Source organism: Notolepis coatsorum (assembly GCF_963971535.1).
Source record: "Notolepis coatsorum genome assembly, chromosome: 13".
NCBI lineage: Eukaryota > Metazoa > Chordata > Actinopteri > Aulopiformes > Paralepididae > Notolepis > Notolepis coatsorum.
This window is the reverse complement of record NC_140177.1, coordinates 62,119,499-62,137,906: the sequence shown is the minus strand read 5'-3', so window position 1 is coordinate 62,137,906 and position 18,408 is coordinate 62,119,499. Positions and strand designations below refer to the sequence as shown.

Here is an 18,408-nt window from a genome sequence, read left to right as displayed (position 1 = left end):
TTTCCCCTAGGATTTTTTTCAGGGGGGGTGGTAGGCCCCCAAAACTACAAGTGTTTTCGCGGCGCGTGTGTCACGGATACGTGGTGTCAACAGTGTCGTCATAGACACGCACAGTAAGGCGGTTGTTAGTATCGGTGCATTTCTCTACACTGAGCTGAAATTAAACGATTACACATAAATTAGGTAAATAAATATTAACCTCTTCCACCCGTGGAATATTTTCTGAAAATCCGCCTAAAATATATACCTAGGTAAATGGAATATTGCTCCACTTCTACAAGGTTCATTTGCATATTCTTGGTATCTAGGGACATCTATGGACCTCAGGGAATGTATTCAGTGTCAGAAATATTGTGTCTATTACTAGGCTTGCTTAAATTGTGATGAAACAAAGGAGAATATGAATTATGATTTTTCTTTGCATCTTTGACAGTGAATAACACCATGCTAATACTAGGGGGGTAACGGTACGCGAATACGTACTGTACCGTCTCAATGTGGTCCTCCGGTACAGTACGCGCTGTGCACCGAACGATTGCAACGGTACGGAACCTTTTTTTGCGGAACTTAAATCCCCCCGTCCCAAATATAACGTGCACAACTAACCGGATGTTGTTATATATATAGCATATTAGCCTTAGTATGTCGAGTGCAATACTAACTGACAAGCCAGAGCTAGAAGATGCTCCCACAACATTCAAGTCTCCCGTTTGGGATAATTTCGGATTCCCAGTTAACGACAGTAATGGACAAAGACGGGTGGATCGCACTAAAGCTTTTTTTTTTTATCAATTTTTTTTATTATTACTTAACATGAAAACAAGACAACACAATACAATAACCATAATAACAATACACAGAACTTCACAGGGAGATAACAGAACAATAATAATAAAAGAAATAACCATTTATAAAAACAGAGTACAACATTTTAAATTTTAAGGGGGTACTATCTTACAATTGGCCTTTCCCAGTATTCAGTACCGTTTCCCGGCCGTGTGGCTCTATATCAATAAGACTTATGTCTCTAATTCTCATATTGGCGCACTCTTCCAATTCCCCTCACAACCCTCACCCTCACCAAACTGAGTCATCTCAAAACGTGCATATCAGTGATGTCAGAGATTCCAGCTGCATAACAATGTGGCAATTGTCACCAGGTCACACAGTGGTTGGAGCCCAGCCTCAAAACGGCTTAAGATCCTGAGGTAGAAAAACGCTGCCCCTGAGTACCCGACCAGAAATACAAAACAATGAACCTTTTCGAAAAACAAAAACCTACAGAGTGTTCCATAGACTCACAGGAACCGTGCAAAAGTACCCAAACAGTGAAGAAATAGCAAAATAGCAAAATAGCTCCCCCCCAATAAAATTCCCCCAGTTAAAGTTAAGAAGGACAAGACAAAAGACAAGACAGACAAGACATTTCCTCCTCCCCCTCCCACGAGACCGCCGGACTCCCCCGAACAAGCACCTCAACCCCGCTCAGCCGCACACGGCGGTCCTGACCTTCTCAGCTGCTGCAAACCACAGGTCAATACCAGCCTGCCCCACCCCAATCACCCGCGCCGTGGATATCTCAAGATAAATCACATCCAACAGTGTTAGGGACCAGTTAATCACTGTGAGCTTCTCAGGCTCCTTCCATCTCAATGCTATTAGCTTCTTCGCTGCTGTGACGCCCGCTAGGACAACCCTTTTTAGTTGTACGGACGCGGGTAGTGTCGTTATATCGTTCAGGAGTAGCGTAACAGCTGTGAATGGGATAGTTAAGCTACACAAATCTGAAAGTTTGTCCGTTATTGACCTCCAGAAGCGGGCCACTGGTGGGCAATCCCAATACATATGCATATAAGTGCCAGCGGCCCTTTGAGAGCACAAAGTGCACCGAGAGTCGGTTACCAGTCCCATAGCAAATAGCTTCCTAGGTGTAAGATAGGTCCTATGAATATAATTTAAATGAATTTGCTGGTGATTGGGGTTGCGGGAAGACAATGCCACATTTGCCCAAACATCATCCCAGTCAAACTCGGGGTCCAACTCCGGGATATCCACACGCCAGATTGTATCCAATGACAAATTTTTATACGTGGATTGAATTAAGAGCGTATAAAAGTCTGAGACAAACCCTCTGGAGGTCGTCCTGTCCACTATGAGCCTGAGGAAGGGGTGTGGTTGCAAAGCTTGAGCCCACGGCACGCCATGCGCCCTCAGCGCTGACCTTAGTTGAAGGTAAAGAAAGAAGGACTCGCCGGGAAGATCATAAAATTCTCTTAAGTCCTGAAACGCCCGAAGGCCGTTCTTATCATAAATATCCTCCAGAGTATGAACTCCCCTCCTTTGCCATTGAGGAATACTAACCGGCTTGTGCCCAACAAGTAGTTGCTGATTATTAAAAATTGGAGAGTCCCGGTGCCATGGGCATTTAACCCCACACGACTTCTGTACATTACGCCACGTTTGGATCACGTGAGTTATGATCGGTCCATACCTCAGTCGGCATTTCGAAATAGGGATGGATCGCACTAAAGCTACGTGCCGGCTAGCCCCTTTCGTGACTGTGATGCACACTTGTGATGCAAGCCTTGCATCACAGTTACGAAAGGGGCTACGTGCAGGCATTGTTCAACTTTATTGCAAACTTTATCACGCATTTGAAACGGCATCACCCGAATGTGAATATCACTGGTACAAGGAAGAAACAGACCCTAGTGCAAACCCAGCTCCCCGTGGCATTCAAGCTATTAATTCAGACCGGGCCAAAGCAATAACAAACGCCATAGGTGTTTTTATAGCAGCAGATCTGCGACCATACTCCGTTGTCGAGAACACAGGGTTTAAGCACATAGAGCATAGAGAGTAATAGAGCCCCGCTACCTAGTTCCCTCTCGTCTGTATTTCAGCCAGCAAGTCATACCAGCTCTGTATAAACAAGCACATGCTACAGTTGTCCACGACTTATCCAAGGCATCTGCTATATAATAATCTTCAGATTTACTTTAAGTGTTATTAGTAGGTTACAGCAGTAAGCCTTAGTTTGCTCAGTAAATTATGGCCAATTCGTTTTATATTGTTTAACACTATGATCGCCGATGACGAGTTAAGACGTAATTCCTAGCCATGCTCATTCTGCCGAAGACGCCGTAACTCGTCTTTGATGTCAATATTTCAAAAATCTGTGATCGAAATCATATTTCCCCTCCGGAGCCCTGAGACACACTGCAAAGCTCCACTCAACTCTCTAGCGGTTCAAGAGCGCCATCTGGTGGCCGATCGGCAGATCGCCAACCGGAAATGACCCTTTGAACCGGTAGTGCTCATCCATATGTGGTCCGGGCACTCGCTATCGTTAGAGAGACTCCGTCTTGACACAGTGAACATCGATCGGTGTAAATAACTCGAAAAAACAACATGATTTGGACGTATATACTATTATACAACCTGGAAATGGATCGGGCATTTCTCCATCCCATAATAGAAAAAAATTCTGTTCCACGCTCATCTGCCAGCGGCGCGAGGAAGCCACGGTAAGATTCAGCGTTATATTCTAACGTGTTCCATATAAACTGCTATGATGAACATATGACCCACTCTGGATGAATCATCTAACGCTGCCCACGGAATTATAAACGATCCCCCGCCCATCCGGTCATCATCAGATGATATGTAGTAACTCCTAGAAGCACATCCAGTTGACATTTTTTATCTCGCACAGATTCCTACCAAACTGTATTTGATCATCAATATAATGCATTTAGGGCTATAAATCACGTTCTGGAGAAAGCTGCAGAAAACGATAAAAACATACTTATACTTTAGACCATATTTTAGTATGAATATGTGAATGAAAAAGTTTAACGTTGCTACACCCTGAACAATACATATAGGACATTGAATTTTTTGTTTTGTACTTCTTCCCTGTTACACCCCTAGCTAATACTAGCTAAAACTGCCACTGATCTCGTTCAGTACCTTCTTGAGATCACGTGTACAAATGTATGTGTACAAAAATCTAAGGAAATTAATAAAGCGAAGATGATTAAACAGAAGGTTCTGTAGATACAGTACTGAATTCTCCCATCCGGACCAATACAATTTGAAATATTATTATAGAATATACATTTAGTTAAATTTAGCTGACGCTTTTATCCAAAGCGACTTACAAGTTCTGTGCGACAAGACAGCAAGAAGGGTATAACTCTATCAGCTGAGTAACAATGTTCATCAAAGTGTTGCATGTTACAGTGTAGGTTAGTTTATTAGGACAAGTGCATGACATTAAGGTTAGTCGGGGTTAGATTTTATTTTTAATTTTTTTTATCATTTCAGATAATGGTTGAAGAAGTGAGTCTTTAGTCGACGGCGAAAATAGAATAGGAGGCTTATAAATTACCTTATTATAGCCAATTCGCACATTTATATATATATATACATATATTATCTTTCAAATGCCCGAGTTCTATTTGGATTTAGTATCACCAGGCGTGCATAAGAACAGATAATGAAATCTACTGTAATCTACTGTACTTTTTTATTTTCCCCACAGTGCAACCGTTTTGAAACTAATTTCAGATCTAATTGTTCCTACATGTTAACAATAGGGAAGAGAAACTAACTGCCTTTCAATATTTGTCAAAAACGTTACCTTTTGTGGCTTATTATCCTGAATAATAACAGTTATTGAAATAATTCATACAGAACTCTGAACACTGAACCCCATATAATAGAACCTTACAGGAAGTGTAGTTTACCAAAATTCCAACGCAGAACCAGACCTGTGGAAGTCTGCTACAAAATGTCTGCAAAGAAATAGACTTGACCAAATCGAAAAGTAAAATCTATCTAATAATAATAATAATAATAATAATAATAATAGCTTCATTTTATATAGCGCCTTTCAAGAGACCCAAGGTCGCTTTACATAGGGGGAAAAAAATAACAAAGTAACAAACATAGTGGACAGACACAGCAAATACATATAAAGTGAGAAATTAGGGGTTACAGGCCAAGTTGAAGAGGTGGGTTTTGAGCAGTTTTTTTTAATGAGTCCAGAGTTGGGGCGGTGCGGTAATAAAATGTTTAACCTATTGCTAAACTAACGTATTGATGATAATATACATTCGACATGCTGTTGTGACATGTTTATGATGTTTATACTTGAATACGTTTGAAATAAAAATCGCTACTTTTATACAACTGAAAAATATTGATTTATGACCAGATGTCATTTCGGGACCGGTACCGGTCCCGTCGGGTGGAAGAGGTTAACAAGGTGATTGATTGAATGAAAATTGTATTACCAGATTGCAGAATGCGTACAATACTGTACGGCTCAATACACCAGACCAGAGAAAGACTTTTGTAAGTAAGGGTGCAATTAGCACCGTGCAATCCATTCTTTGTGGATCTAGCCCTGAGACTTGTTACGTGCGATGCTAGTCAGTCTCGGAGTTGTCTCGGAATGGATTTGGTAGCTTTTTTCTGCGTCTCTGTAGACCGTGCCGCACCAATGGTAGGGGAAACACCAGAGAGAGAGAGAGAGAGAGAGAGAGAGAGAGAGAGAGAGAGAGAGAGAGAGAGAGAGAGAGAGAGAGAGAGAGAGCATAGACTGGGCAATCAGATGCAGGGAGTCCTAATCTTTCATGGCTTTAGGGTAGAATTGATCTTTCAGTCACAAAAATACTAGCTGATACATTATCTGGCTGTATCATTTCAGAATTTTATGAAAAATCGCTATTGATGTAACTGTCTCATTAAAGTCACAACTTGAGTGAGTGAGTGAGTGAGGGAATTACCTGATTCTGCTGTGCAGCTAACATTATCTGTGGAAGGGATGTTTGGTTTTCAAGAGCCTCTTCAGCTTACCTTGCAGCACTGTTGGCATTAGTTAGCATTAGTGAAGTTAGCTAGCATAACTTTCCCCTGCAGATGAGGCACTTGGGTTGAGGGCTATTGACATCTCCAGACAGTCAGAGTAACGATACACAACATAATTTTCTGTTTGTTCCCAGTTTTTGCTCTTTTTTTTCTTGATGCAAACTGCCTTCTTTTTTGTTAGTTAGTTAGTTAGTTAGTTAGGGTGGCCTCTGTGTAAGAAATCTGTCTTTTCTGGCATCACAAAATAGATAATTATTCCCCACCCTGTTACCAAATGGGGGACACATTAGATATATACAAATATTTACAACTAGTTGTGCATTTTGAGTGCTGACACAAATATTTATGCTGAGTTGAAATGTGTAATTCGAAATCATTTTACGAAGCCTCATAAAAAATTTATCGGTTGTCTTAAAATTCCACAGCACACTTGATCTTGCTTCACGGCACACCGGTTGAAAACCACTGCACTAAACAACACACAACCCCCCTCCTCCCCCACTTCCCACTTTCACTGCTCTCACTTTCCTCCTCTCTGTCTGTGTCTTTCTATTAACAGATGTATGGTCGTTACACCCAGGATCTGGGTGTGTATGCAAAAGAGGAGGCAGCCCGCTTGCGGGACGGTGGGGTGCGGGATGGCGCGGGCCTACGGAGGACCGCCAGCATTCGCAGTCGCGCCGCAGACCTGCTGGACTATGAGAAAGACCCATGTGCCAAGTGTCAAAGTAAGTGATGATGATGATCGCCCCAGGTGACCACTTAACCAGTGGTTTTTAGTCCAACTCCCCTTTAAAATGAATACTCCCCTGAAAAAAAGGTTAAAGCTGATTTATTATACCCATAATTCTCACACATATACCAGAAACTCTTTTGTTATTGAGTTAAAGAGTTGGAACCTGTGATGTCATTATGATGTCACAAATTCCAGGAAATATTAAATACAACTCTGTGAAATAAAATAAAAATATATATATTTATATGAATGTCTTTGAATATATGTTTTTCTCAGGAACTGTTAACTCATTCAGGGCCGAGGCCTTTCCTCATCCTGTTCTAGCTAGGCCAGGTTTCCATTACATATTTTCACTGTGCCTCACCTTGTTTGTAGAGCTATATATATATTCTATATTATAGCTATGGATACAATACTATGGTAATTTGACAGTAACTATCTTCTGTCCAAGATGCAAAAAATTATAAATTTTTTCATGAATACGTTTGCGTGTTATGCCGTGGTGAATATAAGTATAATTTCGGAATGATCCGGGCTAATTCCTGGGAGGCTGGCGCAACGTGAATTCTACTAAAAGCATTGGCGTTTCGGCCCTGGACACGCTACTATTTCCAAATTAAATGTATATAATAGGTATTATGTTTCATCATGAATGCATGAAAAGGGGGGGTCGTTTCTGATGCTTTGATTGCCAGTAACGGCATTCGTTATTACCATAACACACGCCGATTAGCTGGATCGGTATGAAAACATTGTTGGATCAAGCTGAAATTTACGTTAGTCCTTACCTGTGGTCAGGGGTATTCCAAAAAGAATATTCCAATTGTTTGATCGCCATCTGGTCCATCTGATGTCCATCTGATGTCCATCTGGTCCACGACATAATCCAGCACAACACATCCATCGATTGTCCTGAAAACGATTCAATGCGATCGAGTGAAGCCCTAGGCTTCCTTGTACTAAAAAACTGCGCGCGGAGCGGTTTAAACGTAACGCCCGGTCTGGAACAGGGTTTACTGCACTCTCGATACTGCCTACTAGCCGGATCTGGCCGGTACTGCACCCTCGGTGTCCCAGTATGCCTTTTAACGGCAACATACGGGTCCGTGACATTGAATAGAATATTCAAATCGAAAAGAAGCAAAAACTATCCCCTTAACACTTGATTGCCAGCAGGGGGTGCGCTATTTATCGCTTGAGTACCAGCGCTTTAGTCAATGAGAGGGCGAGCACATTTGCGAACGCATAAACTATATCTTAAATTATGGCTATGCGGGGCGCCCTCGTGGTGCATACCATAGTGCCTCGCGCACCTACGCGGCCGACCCGGGCTCGATCCCAGCACCCGACGTTATTTGTCGCATGTCCTCCCCACCTCTCCTCCCGTTCGCCCTCTCCTCTGTCGGTCCTGCGTGACCAAGTAAAAGCTGTAAAAATGCTAAAACAATATTAAAAAAAATAATTTATTATGGCTATGTGTCTAATACGCCCGTTGCTTATCAATGACTTGCTTGCAGTCAACATGTACGAAACGGATTGTTTTTTCATCAGTACATTTCCATTTTATACCGTTTTGAATATGAGTATAGTTTTGAAGATTTCTAGTGATTCCAGACAAATCCGCGGAAATAGCCATTTACTGGAATACACAAAACACGTTGTCATTTATCTGCCTATTTATGAATAGTTTTCAAATAAACGCTAGATTATCGAGAGTATATGTGTACTTATGCACGCTAGAGAAGCGGGCTGAAAAATAGATTATCCATGACCTGGTCAGCGCTAACATCATACACGCACACACAGCCACACACACACACACGTTGTGAAATATGTGAAAAAAACATCTGATTACCCCAAGACTGGTAAAATAAAGTCCTTACCTCACATCAGATGTTCTGCAAAAAGATTCTTCCAATTCCTGACCGCCATTCCAAATATCGATCGCGTTTATTGATCCAACGATCCAACCTCGGAACACATAATCCACGCTGCTTCCAGTCCCCTCAATGAATGCAATAGTCTCAGGTTACATGCCTCATAAGTAAAATGTGGAATCCGGAGTTTTTTTTCGCCATGCATTTCCATTGAGTCCATTCCAATGGGTGCAATACCATCCGGGAGATGATAGGGGGCGGTATTTGTCCTTTTCAAGCTCAGAGACAGTCCCAATGATAATTTGAGGCTGGATTGATGAGAAATGAATGGATATTGCTAATAAAAGAAATAATGATTAAATAACGAGATTTCTCATTGTTGGCACTCAACGCATGGCGGCCAACAACGAGATATCTCATCGTTGGCACTCAATGTGTTAACCGTTGGCGCCCAATAACGTATATAAACGTTGTTGGCCGTGAAAGAGTTAATCAGTCTTAATATATATTTTAATGTATATTAAATTGTCATAATTTCACTGATATGTTTTTAAGACCTTATTGTCCCAAATTTAAGATATTTTTGCTGCAAATTGGAGCTGAAAAATTAGGTGGTCTTATATCGGCGCTCTACAGACTGGAGGAGAGATATTTAGCCCCTTTCCCGGTAAGCTAGTATGATGCTCTTATCAATGGATTCCTATGATATCAGTGGCTTTGTGCTAGCTTAAAAAACCTGTTGCGGCCTTCAAAAGGCAGTGATGTTAATGTTGGATGATCCATGGCTAATAAGTTGGTTTCAGAGGGTTGAAAGTAAGGCCAAGTTAACCAAGTTCAGCACTGAGGAGGAGTTAGAATTCACATTTTAACATCATGGTGATCAATGAGGCAGTCTAATTGAAATATAGGCTATCGTTCTATTTTTTTTACTTTCAGATCTAAATTATGTTAGAATTCCATAGGCTACTATTTTGATTGAATTAATTAACTTAAACAACAAATTAGTCTAAATTTATTTAAACATACAGTATATTTGGATTTGTATCTTGTGTAAACAAGACAGTTTAATAAAAAATATGTAAATATATAGTTATATACAGTACATACCTTGCTTTATTCAGTGTGTTAGTATTAGCCTACTAGAAGCTTACAGCAGTCTGGGCACATATACTTATTTTCTTCAAAATAAGATTTGATCTTCCAAAAATCCTTAAATTCAGATTTTTTGAGCATGTGTAACGGGGAAGCCCGTGGGTATGTCCACAGTCACGGAAACAGGTGTGTTGACAAGTGACTGTGGCAGTGCGGGCTGGTAAATTAAACTCACTTCCCCATAACAGGGTTAACAGACGCATAGGTACGGTAGTTAGGAGTGAATTCACTTCTTAGTGCAGCGGCCTGTGTCGTCGCCCGCGGATGCGGGAGCCCCCTGTTCGACTCCCCCTCGGGACATTCTCATTTAACATCAAAACACAACGCAGACCCAGTATGATCCGTCACAGTGGTGCCCAGTGACCCGGATGTCCTGAGGGGCGTGAGTTTAGGGAGGTGCGTGTAACGGGGAAGCCCGTGGGTATGTCTACAGTCACGGAAACAGGTGTGTTGACAAGTGACTGTGGCAGTGCGGGCTGGTAAATTAAACTCACTTCCCCATAACAGGGTTAACAGACGCATAGGTACGGTAGTTAGGAGTGAATTCACTTCTTAGTGCAGCGGCCTGTGTCGTCGCCCGCGGATGCGGGAGCCCCCTGTTCGACTCCCCCTCGGGACATTCTCATTTAACATCAAAACACAACGCAGACCCAGTATGATCCGTCACACATGCCATGTGGAATTACTTTTCACTCTCTCTTCTGTGTGTGTGTGTGTGTGTGTGTGTATCTTACCCTCTCCTACCCATTGTAGTCAAGCTTGAAGCTATGATCAAAATACACCAAAATTACGTGTTTTGTTCCAGATTTTAACATGGGCCGGCCTACAAGCTATTTCAGGAAATACAGTTAGCCTCATCAATGAAGACTCATACCACCACATGTTTATGGCTCCCAGCTAATGGTTGATCAAAGGTAAATTATTCCTTTAATTTCAGTATGATATCCTCTACTGAAATGCTTTCGCCCCACGACAATCATTACCTCATGATTTATTCACAGTGTTCATCTCCTTAGCAAATGATCTCAATACCTTCTATGCGAGGTTTGATGCTGTGAATAACAACACCAGCCTACAAGCCACGGCAATGGGGGGGGGGGGGGTCTGCTGATGGAGACTCAGTGTTCAGGGTAACAGAGCATGAGGTGAGGCGGACCTTTAAAAAAGTGAATATCAGGAAGGCAGCAGGACCGGACGGCATCCCCGGCCACGTCCTAAAAGTCTGTGCCGACCAACTGGCCCCGGTATTCACTGACATCTTTAACCTGTCCTTAGAACAGGCTGTCATCCCCACCTGTCTGAAGAAGTCCACCATCATCCCTGTACCCAAAAAACCTACGCCCGCTTGCCTCAACGACTACCGCCCTGTAGCCCTCACCTCCATAGCCATGAAGTGCTTTGAGAAGCTAGTGAAGGGCTACATCTGTTCCTCCCTCCCCATCAACCTGGACCCCCTGCAATTTGCATACCGCCCTAACAGATCCACGGAGGATGCCATAGCCCATGTGCTGCACACAGCAGCATCACACCTGGACAAGAGGCAGGGGAACTATGTGAGAATGCTGTTCATTGACTACAGCTCAGCATTCAATACCATAGTCCCCTCCAAACTCATAGCCAAGCTCAGGGACCTGGGCTTGAACTATGACCTCTGCCAGTGGGTCTTGGACTTCCTGACGGGCAGACCCCAGGTGGTAAGAGCAGGCAACTGCACCTCCTCATCCATCACGCTCAACATAGGGGCCCCCCAGGGCTGTGTTCTGAGCCCCCTCCTCTACTCCCTGTACACACATGACTGCGTGGCACAGCGGAACAACAACACAATCATCAAATTTGCTGATGACACAGTAGTGGTGGGCCTGATCTCTGCCAACGACGAGAGGGCCTACCTGGAAGAGGTAGAGAATCTGTCACAGTGGTGTCAGGAGAACTGCCTCTCCCTGAACGTCAGCAAAACAAAAGAGATGATTGTGGACTTCAGGAGGTCGGGGGTCAAGGACTACAGCCCCCTCAGCATCGACGGGGCACCGGTTGAGAGAGTGAACAGTTTCAAGTACCTCGGAGCCCACATATCCGAGGACTTGACATGGACCACACACATTGACAGTGTTGTGAAGAAGGCACGACAACGCCTCTACTTCCTCAGGCGCCTAAGGAAGTTCCAAGTCAGTCAGAAGATCCTTAGGAACTTCTACTCATGTACAATCGAGAGCATCCTGACTGGCAACATCACCTCCTGGTTTGGGAATAGCACTGCACAAGACCGTAGCAGACTACAAAGAGTGACACGTTCAGCCGAACGCACAATTGGAGGGGGGCTTCCCACCCTCCAGAACATTTACAACAAGCGGTGCAGGGGGAAGCCTAAGAGAATCATCAAGGACTCCAGCCACCCGAACAACTGCCTCTTTGAACTGCTGCGGTCAGGCAAGCGATACCGGAGTCTTAAGGCGAGCACAGAAAGACTCAGAAGGAGCTTCTATCCCCAGGCCATCAGGCTGCTCAACGAACAATAAACACTATGCAGCAACCATCAAATGCACACAGCACACACATCCACACGCACACACTCACTTTAAACGGGCAACTCACTGCAGCACCCACTTTACACACTTTAGAACACCTAAACACACTTTACACTTTATATTTATTGGTAAAGGATTTGCACTACAACTCGCACACCTTACTGTAAATTGTACCTAAATTGTACCTCATCCCATTTCTGCTCTGCACTATATAGTATTGTATATTAGTACATTGCATAGTATATTGTATATTGTATGGTAACTCAGTTACTTCTATTCTGCATCGAACATTGTACATATGTCTATACTGAACACTGTGACCTCTATTTTTACTTCTATTTTACATGCTATACTATTTTATTTCATACTATCTTGTCTAACACAGTCTCTGGAGCGAAACAGTAAGAAGCATTTTGTATAAAAGTATTCTGTACTTCTGTATGACAACTATTAAAGAAACTTGAAACTTGAAACTTGAGACATCTTTTTTGCTAACAACAGGTGTAATCAAATCGGAGGTGATTATCATTAATGACAATGGTGGCCAATGAGCTGTGGCATTATGCTATTATTGGTTTGCGAAACGTGCCAAGAGATTTGAGCGTTGTTGTGTTGTTAAGGACTGGCGATATGTGACAGCTAATTAGGAGTTTACATGATTATCGAGGCTGTAAAAGGTTTGTTCGACCTGAATTGTTTGTAAATGTTGGAATCAAGCAGAGTTGTATTGTAGACTTGAGTTATGATGAGAAAGGATGATAAATCTCTGATCTACGAGTCATACTTGTTTAATGAGAACATTATGTGAATGTAAGTCTATGTGGATGCCGTAATGAATCACGGATTGGGACTTTAAAGTGCTTTCCGAACTAAATTTGTGATTGGAGGATCAAGAAAAGAGGGCAGAGTTTGATAGGTCAATTGTAATTTGACAGAAGAGTTGCGGTCATGAACAGAACAGTTTAGTGGAGGAACGTGAGAACGGCAGAGTGAACCAGCACGCGTCAAACTTTATGTGAAAACACTGCTTTCTTAAATAACACTAGATTTGCTACCTGATTGGAGGGAGTATGAGAGGATATGAACAGATCTGTGACCTCTAAATGAGAGGACCGCTCCTCTCAATGTCAAGAGAGCCCCCTCTGCTGGCTGCTAATGGGCCCATTTGTGTGTGTGTGTGTGTGCGTGCGTGTGTGTGTGTGTGTGTGTGTGTGTGTGTGTGTGTGTGTGTGTGTGTGTGTGTGTGTGTGTGTGTGTGTGTGTGTGTGTGTGTGTGTGTGTGTGTGTGTGTGTGTGTGTGTGTGTGTGTGTGTGTGCGTGTGTGCGTGCGCGCGCGTGCGTGCGTGGTAGACACTGTAGTACACTGATCTAAACTGTCACATTTCTCTTTAGCCTTTACAGATCACTGCAGATGGGGGAGTGGTACCAGAAAAGACTTCCACTTTATACTGATATCGAACTCGAGAGTGATGGAGAGACTGTGTGTGTGTGTGTGCGTGCGTGCGTGCGTGCTTCTGCTCGGTTGTGTGGGTGGATGTGTGTGATGAAAGTGATGGAGAGACAGCCTGTGACTGTACGTGTGTGTGTGTGTATGTGTGTGTTTGTGTGTGCGTATGCATAGCTTATGTGTGTGTATTTATACGTGCACACTTCAGCGAGCCAGAGTGAATGCTTTCCAGGATCCCTCTGTCTTTGTCTCTTTGCCCTTGTGGCCAGTGATCTGGTTAAAGCCTTTATAGATCGCACCTTAGGTGATAGCCACAGTATATCAGACCAGCCAGTCTGGCAGGCTGCAGTGGAAGCCATTTGGAATGATCGTTTTCAGATTATAAACCGCTGTGATTTGTGGGCTGTGCTGTGTGTGTTTGTGTGTGTTTGTGTGTGTGTGTGTGTGTGTGTGTGCGTGTGTATGTGCACGTGCATGTGTGTGTATTTGATGTGTGTGAGTGCATGTGCCCATGTATGAGCACTCACTGTTTGACCTGTCTCTAGTAGAATCAAGTGTTAGTAGAATTTGTCCATGTTCTTTTTACATTTTATATAAGGTTGGGAGAACCTGGCCGTAGATCCTCCTACCTGCTGTACCTCACAATCCTCACCTCAGAACTGAGAGTAGGAGTGTGTTCCTCCAGTCTCTCTTTGTGTGTGTGTGTGTGCGTGTGTGTGTGTGTGTGTGTGTGTGTGTGTGCGCGCGCACGCATGTGTGAGTGAGTGAGAGAGAGGTGTGTCAACTCTGCAGGCGTGGGAGTAAAGAGTGTGTGCCTCTGCTCTGTAGTCAACCAGAGCCACAGCACGAGAGCCATGCAGCAGCCTACACACATGCAGTCAAAGGCCGTGCTGCTCATCAAGACAGGGGGATGGAGAGAGCCTTGGCGCACCGCCCATACATCTGTGAAAGGGAGAGAGGTGGGGGGGGGGGGCAACACAGAGAAAGAGAGAGAGAAGGAGAGAGAAGGGGGGGCAAAGAGAGAAAGGGAGAGGAGGGTGAGAGAGAGAAAGAGAGAACAAGCAATCCCGCACAATGCTCTACACTAGAGTGTATTTTGTAAGACATCGTGTTCGCCTAGTGTGATTCATTCACATTCGGCTTGACTCTTGAGGGCAACATTATGGGAAATGCGCTTACTGTCTTCTCCAGAGTCAGACCAGAAGATAGATACCAATTAGGTATGATTTATGGAATGAATCATGAATTAGGTATGCATGGATTTACGCTGGGCTCAATCTCGTGAAAATTATGTTTTTTCATTCAGTTGCGGTTGTATGATATCACAATGGTACCAGTTATGATCAGAATGAGATGAGATGAGATGAGAATCAGTTTGTAGGACTTTGCAGTGGATGGCTGGTGCAGAAAACATCCTGTAGTGTTCATCATGCACAACAAAAAGCATTACGCTTGAAACGCACCGAACGCGGGACGCCGGCGTGAGGCGGGCGGGCGATCAATGCTTCACTTTCGCTCCCATGTTAATAGCGTCGCAGGAAGCGTATTTTTTTGCTTCAGTTGGATTCAGAGGCGTGCGCAGTGTATTCACAGAATTCAATATTTGCATTATTACCACACATATAGATGTTGTTCAACCAGCTAATGTGTCTGTATCTTTCCCAATACAAATAAACCATACTATGCTTTTGCAGGAGTACAGTCGCACTGATTTCATCATTCTAAAATTAATTCTAACATTCTAATTAATGAGATAATAACGGGTTATACATGCAAAATGGACAATAGAACACTGGAACTGGAAATCTTTAAAAAAATCTTCAAACGGGATATGACTTTGCATATAGACTAGGCATTTACAGCTGTTCCAATGTAAATGTGCCTTCCTCCGTGCGCTTCCGCCCGCTCTGAAGTCGGACTCGGTGTGGACGGCCACGCAAGCTGTTCTCGCACGAAACCCACGTGTGCCTGCACATGCTCCTGGTGCGTTTCAAGCTCACAGGAGACATTTTCACATGTCATGGATGAGTTAGGCTGGTAAAGCTATGCCTCCTAAAGTGTGTAAACGGAAGTACAGGAAGTACAGGCTACAGGCTTTCCGGTTTCGACAAAACAATTATAGAAACGTGTGAAGTGCACAATATTTCCTGGTTTAAGCCACTGCAAGGCTTTGCCTGAATAATTTACTACATGAACGGGACATTCTAGTTTGTTTGCCAACAGGATTCGGGAAAAGTTTGGTCCGTTCGGAGGCAGCTTCCAGGGGAAGTACATACACCGGAAATTCTAGCCCATACATATTACTTTCGGCCGTAGTTCTTTACCAGGCTTTATCTCACGGAGGAGATAAAACTGGGAACGAGGTTATGGATGAGTAAACACAGTGGTAACCAGAAAGGTGCACTCAGTAGAGTGCAAATCTCCACCAGGCGGCAGCCACACATTTCCTTTCTAGTAGCCCACATGTTAGATGTGTGTGGTAATGTGTGAGGGGGATCTGTGAGAGATAATTATAGATATAACAGAATGGAATTGGATGTGCATGTAGGAAGTAGATGTATCATAGAAAACCTGATAAAAGAAATCTCTATCCACTGTGTATAGTGTTTATATAATATATTATATAATAATATGCATGTATTCAGATTCAGATTCAGAGTTTTAATTGCCACATGGAAGCAATACAATCATACAGTTTTCATACAAAATCATAAATACAGTTCTACCATGGGCAAAAGGAGCAGGAAGAAGAATAAATCATATAGTTACCTGCCCCCTATTCCTAAACTAAACAAGTATTACTTGATGGTCGGCGTACAACCTAATTTACACAAAATAATAATTCATACCATATACAAAGAAACAAACAATCCACAGATTAAAAAATAAATAAATAATAATAAAGAAGAAAAGAAAAGATCTCACTATTCAGATTCACATTTGATTTTCATACTGACTATATATATATTTTTTATAATTATTTTTGAATTGACAAACACTATTACATCCCTTCATTCAGCGCCAGGGGTCGCTGTTTACCTTACTGTTGAAATGCCATCGCCTTTTAACATGGGCATACGTGGCTGTGTTTGCAGGCCTAAAGCTATATTATATATTATAGCTATGGATCTAATAATATAGTCGATTGTCATTGAGTTTCTTCCGGTCAAGATGCAAGAAACAGATAATTTTTTCATTCATACATTCCCATTTTAATATGAGTATAGTTTTAGAGTAATTCTGTGTAATCCCAGGAAACGCAGCTAAACAGCGTTTTAGTGCATTTCACTAGGAATCGTGCCATTCCTCGCTTGGATCAACAATCAATCTGAAATCAACGCTAGATTATCGGTATTATGTTTCATCATGCATGCATGAAAGGGTGGGGGGGTTTCTATGCTTCGATCGTCACCAACGGAATACGCTACACAGTACATTACAGACACACGCTCCGATCGTGGGGAAGGAATTATCAGATCAACGCAATATTGATACCATATAGTCCTTACCTTGACCCGGATCTGTCCCGAAAAGAATATTCCAATTATCTGATCACCATTCCAAGTACTGATGTCGATTGTGTTGCCAACGTAATTCAGCACTGAACATGATCCGGGGGGGGTCCGACCCTCGTCGATGCATGCCTTATAAGCGCTTGGCTTGCCCAGCTAGTTAGACTCCGCCTGCAGGCCGGCCCACACACCAAGCCACATCGTTTCAAATGGAGTGCAATAGCGGCCACAAGGTGGCAGGTGGCGGTATTGGACTTTTGCTATCTCAGACCCATCCCCAGTGATAACACACAGCTGCCTGCATGTTTATGAATGGAAATATCGAATAAAATAAATAACGATGAAAACCAGAGTATACTCTGGTTTTTGGGGGTCCTGGCGCTCAACGTTCGGCGAGTTAACCCAACTTTAGTCGGGTCCGGCGGCCAATGTGTTAAGCTCGCTATGGAGAGAATTCTACAACTTGTGGAATGTATGTGTTCGTACACAGTATGTGTTCGTACACAGCGGTTTGGTGTATGTGTGTATGTATCTGTGTTCATGTGTGAAGAAGTCTTTATTTGTCATGCAGATTAACACACACATGCGCGACACAAGATTCCATATTGTGCTGCTACAGTAGACAGGGTTCCTATCGCGGGTAATGGATTTTCTGGAATATGGAATCTTGAGATGTGCGACACAAAGCATCACACACATGCATTGAGTCGCTAATGAAATATCTTATTGGGCGGCTAAACCCTTGCGAGCACGGGGAGAACATACATATTCTACACAGAAAGGCCTGGGAGATACCCCACCTGGGTACCTGGCAAGGTGTGCTTTATATATGTTTATGTACGCATGCGCATGTGTGTGCAACTTATGTGGAATTATGTGCATGTTCATGTGCACATGCATGCATGCATGTGTGTGTTTGTGTGTCCTTTGTGTGCGTCTTTATGAATGTGTTTGTTAGCAAGTGCATATGTGTGTGTGGACAGCCTGCTGTCCAGCAGGTGTCCTAACTGACAGTCTGCTTGCCCTGTCATGCACACAGTTGTGCCTCAATGCCCCTGGGAAACTCAACAGGCCCCCCTGACCTGGATCCACCGCGCCGCCTGCTGTGCTGTCTGCCTGTCTCCTGCTGTGCTGTCTGCCTGTCTGCCTGTCTCCTGCTGTGCTGTCTGCCTGTCTCCTGCTGTGCTGTCTGCCTGTCTCCTGCTGTGCTGTCTGCCTGTCTGACGGCTGTCTCCTGCTGTGCTGTCTGCCTGTCTGACGGCTGTCTCCTGCTGTGCTGTCT

The 18,408-nt window shown here is 43.4% G+C and overlaps 1 protein-coding gene across 1 annotated transcript in view; it reads left to right on the top strand.

The window, feature by feature from the left end:
- The window catches only part of clcn2a (chloride channel, voltage-sensitive 2a), a gene marked incomplete at both ends in the record, with an annotated part of 204,996 nt that overhangs the window by 57,959 nt on the left and 128,629 nt on the right, over positions 1-18,408 (top strand). Inside the window, one exon of the mRNA XM_084327681.1 lies at positions 6,437-6,605. Within this exon, the coding sequence (XP_084183807.1) occupies positions 6,437-6,605 (169 nt within the window). The remainder of the gene's footprint in view (positions 1-6,436; positions 6,606-18,408) is intronic.